At 43.5% G+C, this 6,000-nt stretch overlaps 1 protein-coding gene across 1 annotated transcript in view; it reads left to right on the top strand.

Annotated features, from left to right (window-relative positions):
• Window positions 1–6,000, top strand: part of MGAM (maltase-glucoamylase) — a 66,652-nt gene that overhangs the window by 34,338 nt on the left and 26,314 nt on the right. Inside the window, exons 24-29 of the mRNA XM_021692831.1 lie at window positions 586–738; window positions 1,105–1,305; window positions 3,083–3,237; window positions 4,189–4,357; window positions 4,617–4,713; window positions 5,415–5,527. Coding sequence (XP_021548506.1) covers window positions 586–738; window positions 1,105–1,305; window positions 3,083–3,237; window positions 4,189–4,357; window positions 4,617–4,713; window positions 5,415–5,527 — 888 coding nt within the window. The remainder of the gene's footprint in view (window positions 1–585; window positions 739–1,104; window positions 1,306–3,082; window positions 3,238–4,188; window positions 4,358–4,616; window positions 4,714–5,414; window positions 5,528–6,000) is intronic.

A 6,000-nucleotide genomic window follows, 5' to 3' on the forward strand; every position in this document is an offset into this window, starting at 1 on the left:
GGTTGGGATGTTAGAAATGGAAGGAAATGTAATGATTTTGCCAACTCCCCACTTTTGCTATTGATGAAACTGAGACCCAAAGAATTGAAATGATTTGGCTAAGTTTCCCCAGCAGAATGAAGATGAGAACCCAAGCCACATGATTCTTACTCCTCTGTTCTTGCCACCACTCCAGACCAAGGCAGGACAATGGGCTAGGGAATGGAAGGCAAGAACATAAGCTTGATTTCAGATGGCCCCGTGAGCTCATGTGTGTTATGCTACAAGGGGAAACACAGAAGACCTTCTTGTCCAAATAAGGAAGAGGAAGGGGAGTCAGGGAAAGAAAGAAAGTGGGTGATCACAGAAGATTTTATTTGGCCTAATTCTCTTCCAAACGTGGCGTACAAGATTCTGATAGAGTTGGCACATTTGTGCTCTTCCCCTCTCTCCACGTAGCTCTCTTCCTAGAAGCTCCAGTGGGGTGTCACTTTGGATTGTTGAGAGTCTACTCTGGTTTCTATTTCCTTTCCTAAAAGAGGTTTCAGATCTTGCAAGGCCTTTGTCCTGGGGATAAATTTCCTTGTCACTTGCCCATCCCTACAGGTTGCTCTTATCACGGGAATTGATCTTATCCTGGGAGAAGCATACACGGTGGAGTGGGACCTGAAGATAAGGGATGCAGAAAAAATAGACTGTTTCCCCGATGAGAGTGGTGCTTCTGCAGAAAACTGTACTGCCCGTGGCTGTGCCTGGGAGGTAACCGTGCTGACGACGCTAGCGTGCCTCGAAACCCTCTCCACTCAACCACCAGTTTCATGAGCATAGCTCCAGGACCTGTGTCACTATCTAAAACCCATAGAAAGGCAGGACTTCCAAAGGAACCTGAGTTTGTATCTGGATATAAACAATAGATAGGGACAGGAGTGGGACTTTTTTTTTTTTTTTTTTTTTACAAATACTTTGCAAGGAGACCAGAAATTTAAACTTATGTCACTACCAATGAATGTATAAGGAAGCGAGTGATGGCCTGGATTTATCTCCCTGTGAATGGCCTTTTCTAGCCCCTTTATATTTGATCATTCTAGGACCGCATGCTGAGCTGACCTTAGCTTTCCTTTCCAGGTACCCACTTCTCCTGGAGTCCCGTTTTGTTATTTCGTCAATGATCTGTACTCTGTCGACAATGTTCAGTGCGACTCACAGGGAGCCACTGCGACCATCTCCTTAAAGTCTTCTGTCTATGCCTCTGCTCTGCCCTCAGTACCTGTGACCTCCCTCCGTCTGCGTGTGACCTACCATAAGAATGACATGCTGCAGTTTAAGGTATGTGTTTGCAGTACACATATGTATCAAGTGCCCACTGGGCACTTGGCAGTTCCATTACTTTTTGCTAGTCGAGGTCACAGAACCTTAAAATAAGTGTGCTCCTCTGAGCTAGCCATGCCGCAGTATACTAGATCATTATCCTGGGGGCATTGAGAGACCATTGATTGACTGGTGCTGCCCCTTCTGATGTGCATTTTGAAAAGATCACTGTGTCTACCCTAAAGAAAATGGTTGGGAAGACAAGAGTGAAAAAGGAGAGGCCAGCTAGGAGGCTACCAGTTAGGTTGTCCATGTGGGCAACCAAGTGTAGACCAGGTATTAGAAAGGAGGAGGATGGTGGGAGAATTGAGAAGGTAGGATCATAGGATCTGGTGATGACTGCAAGTAGGCGATGAGAGAGAGGGAGGCATCAAGGATGATTGCCATGTTTCTGTCGTGTGTCTCTATATGGATGGTGGTGATGTTACCTGGAATGGAAACATTGGAAGGTTTGGGCTTGGGCAAAATAAGATGATGGGTTCAGTTTAGGATGCTGACCTTAGGATAGCTGAGAAATAGCCATGAGAGTGTAGTGATCTCTTTCTTTCCTATGTTTTAATTACATCTAAGGATTAGTGACAGGCTGTTCTTATGTCTATTTCTCTACTAACTTGTAAGTTTCTCAAAGACAGGAATTTCTCCATTCATATTTGTGTTTCTGAAATCTGACACAGAGCCTGGTAGACAGCACTCAGATGTTTCTTGAGAGAGTAAATGAAAGACATTGGGCATTGCCCAAAATGTTCATCACGAACTGCTATCAACCTAGACTGAGCCCTTTTACATCTTCTAATGCAGGGAAGATGCTCTTTGATATTCCTATCCTCACCATAGCACTGGCCTGTGGTAGGCACCTAGTGAGTTTGAACTAAATGAACTTGCTTGCATTTCCGGCTTCAACCCTTTCCTCCTCTACCTCCTGATCACACAGTAGCTATCCCCCTAGCATTTGCCTCTTTCTGACCTGGCTTTAATACTCTGGGCTTTTGCATTTATTTCTCTACCAGGACTCACTTCATCTCCTTGCTGTGCTTGCTTAACAGCTGCAAAGGTTTTAACACACAGCCTGTATTTTGCCCATGACATCTCAGTCTTCCAGAAACTGTGTTGGGCATTTTCTTCTCTATAATCTCACAACACTCCCACGTAGTTGTACATGAGCTTATCATCACCCAGGTATTGTGGGTACCTCTTTTACCTCCCGTTAGCGTGTGAATTTCTTAAAAACAGAGATTGTGTCTTATCTGATTTAGTGTCTCTAGTGTCTATAGTACAGTATCAGGCAGGAGTAGAGAACGAACTCAGTGAATCAATTTAGATGCCATTTGTAGCAAGGACATCTATGATTATTTTAATCAAATAGAGTTCATGTTTTTTGACTTTTTTTCAATTCAGAGAAGCTTTCACATATTCACATACACCCACAGATAAAGTAATAAATAATATATTCATATGTACCAAACTGATACCATACTGATTTTCCAAGATATCACCAATGTCAAAGTGGATGTGTTAACTGTAATAGGGGCCTTAAAAATGAGATATGACAGACTCAGATCAAAATGTCAAGTCTAACATTGTTCTTTGATATGGTAACTAAATCCCTGGTATCATGAGCTTAATGAAGACAAAGAAAGACAGCATTCAACCTCCATGTCAAAGATACCAAGTTGCTGCTAAGGATATAGGTTTCTCGAATACTATATTTTCCTAATTTTCTTCCCACTCACCCTAGATTTATGATCCTAACAATAATCGGTATGAAGTCCCGATCCCTCTCAACATACCCACAGTTCCATCCAGCACCTCTGAGAGTCAACTCTACGATGTCCTCATTAAGAAGAATCCATTTGGGATTGAAATTCGTCGGAAGAGTACAGGCACTGTGATGTAGGTGGCTAGTCTGATTTGGAATTGATGGTTCCCTGCACTGCCAGGTCCGTTGTCCTTGGAGATATCCGGGCTCAAAGCATCACACTATACATTTCCAGATTTATGAATACGTTATTCCCTTGGGGCCTGTTCTTACGAGAAATCTTTAGTCCCTTGGCAATAACTACTGAGGCACTTATGTGTACCGATGTTTATGGGGTGGTTAGTACATATTATCTCTATATTAGGGGGTTCTAGAAGATGAGGTCTCTCTTCTCATGGCAAAAATTAATGATCAATAGCAAAGATAACTTAAGTTAAAATATAAATAAGGAAGTTTAGGTAGTGACAACTGATCTGTAGGAAAAAGAACAGGGTAATCAAGAGTTATGGGGAGTTTACTGCTTTTGATACTGTGGTCAGAGTAGGTGTCTCAGAGAAGGTGACATTTGAAATAGGACTTGGATGAGAAGGATCCACCCATGGGGAGATCTGGGGAAAGGGGAAGAACATTCCAGACAGATGGAATAAGAAGTGCACAGGCCATGAAACAGGAGCAACACCTGCCATATGGCGGTGGGGGATGCCCATTGTGGTTGGAGCACATTGTAGTTGGATTGCTCTGGATGTTAAGTAGCAAAGGGACTGTATAGAGGAGCAAGAGTGGAACCCTGGGCTGGTGTGGAGTGGTAGCACCCGAGATGTGAAAAATGATTAGATCTGGTGACCGGGAAAAAGAACTGAAGGGAAGCAGTGAGAGAGGAAACCAAAAGAATGAAGGCTCACTCCTGGGCTGGTAGCAGGTGCACTAAGATTATTTTAATCAAATAGACTTTGTGTTTGTCTGGAGGATTAACAGGGCTCTGGGTGGGAGAGGGAATCAAGAGTCCTGTTGTCCTTGAAAAGTCAGCTGCTTGAAGCCAACAGGATAGCCCATTTCTTTTCCAAATACACCCTTTTGTGTTGCAGTTGGGACTCTCAGCTCCTTGGCTTTACCTTCAACGACATGTTCATCCGCATCTCCACTCGCCTTCCCTCCCAGTACATCTATGGCTTTGGGGAAACAGAGCACACAGCCTTTCGGAGAGACTTGAACTGGCACACATGGGGGATGTTTTCCAGAGACCAGCCCCCGGGGGTAAGGACAGAACATCTGGGATCTGTGTCTACTTCTCTTTATGCACTATGTACACTCCATTCTTCGTCTTCCCAGACTCACCTTAGATGGTCACATTTCCGCATTTAGATGAGTGCGCCAATGCTCAGTCTCCTTTGTTTTTTGTGTATTTAGTTTATTGCACAGAGAAGACGGGACATACCTTGTCAATCATTTTTTGTGGAGTTTCTTTGAAGATGTCTTTTAACCTCTTACCACTTTTCTCCTACAATTCTCCCAGTATAAGAAGAATTCCTACGGAGTCCACCCCTACTACATGGCACTGGAGGAGGATGGAAGTGCCCATGGGGTGCTCCTGCTAAACAGCAATGCCATGGGTAAGATGATGCCAGCAACTCCCCTTATTTTTGTGAACCATATTTGGCAACATGTAAGAAGGGATAGAAAGACCAGGTGAGTCCCAAATATCCTGGAGGTCAGCCAATGGGAGCCATCTTTTTAATTTGAATTAGTGGTGAAGCTATGGGTAAGAGTGCTCATTCTGGGGGTATGAAGGTGTGAAGAAAATTTATACGGTGTATTGGAAAGGGGATGGAAAATCAGGAGGTGGTGGTGGGGAGCATGCATTTAAAAACTGGTCGAATCAGAGTCAGATCTATCCCTGACTTAAGAGTTTTATATGAATGTCAGTTTCCTGGTTTTGACAACGTACAATGGTTATATAAGATGTTGTCATTGAGGGAAGCAGGGTGAAATGTACAACGGAACTCTAGTACTATTTTTGCCACTTCTTCTAAGTCTTAAACTATTCTAAAATGAAAGTTATAGTAATAATTTTAAAAGAACAGAATGACAGAACATATTATAAAAAAACAATAAACCCAATGGCAAAAAAGTCCAGGGGTAGCACCCTGTAGACTTTCACTTAACTTCTTCAATTCTATGTAGGTATAGTAAAAATACTTTCTCTTAATACTCCCTAATAAAGAGGTATAGGAAGAAGGAAAAGGTAAGAATTTCAGGGGTAATTCCTCACCTTGAAGGTTCCAGCTTGATTGGTATTTTCCTATATTTTCAGATGTGACATTCCAGCCCCTGCCTGCCTTGACATATCGCACCATAGGAGGAATTCTGGACTTTTATGTGTTCTTGGGGCCAACTCCAGAGCTTGTCACTCAGCAGTATACTGAGGTAGGGGGGAATTAGACTGATTATCAAGTATTCATACAGTAGGTTCTGAGTACCCAAGTCCACATTTATTAGCATACCTCTCAGATGAGACCTGGAATTGTTGGTCCTTCTGGAAGATAGGCTATAAAATGAGGAGCAAGAAATATATCCCAATAACCATTAAATTTGCAGCCTCTCAAAGCATTGCAGAATAGCAGAAGTAGTAGTGGTGCCAGTGGTGGTGGTGGCAGTGGCAATGATAGTGATGGAGGGTGGTGCTGGTGATGTATTGCAGGTGGTGGAGGTGGTAGGTGATGGAGCTGCTGGTGGTAGATGTGGTGGTGGAGGTGATCATGGTGCTGGAGATGGTCGTAGTGGAAGTGGTGGAGGTTATGGAGGTGGTAGTGGAGGTGGTACAGCTGGTGGTGTGGGGGGAGGAGATGGTTGTGGTGGAGGTGGTGGTGTAGGTCGTGGTGGAGGTAGTTGTGGAGGTG

The sequence above is a fragment of the Neomonachus schauinslandi genome, chromosome 12 (genome assembly GCF_002201575.2).
Source record: "Neomonachus schauinslandi chromosome 12, ASM220157v2, whole genome shotgun sequence".
Lineage (NCBI taxonomy): Eukaryota > Metazoa > Chordata > Mammalia > Carnivora > Phocidae > Neomonachus > Neomonachus schauinslandi.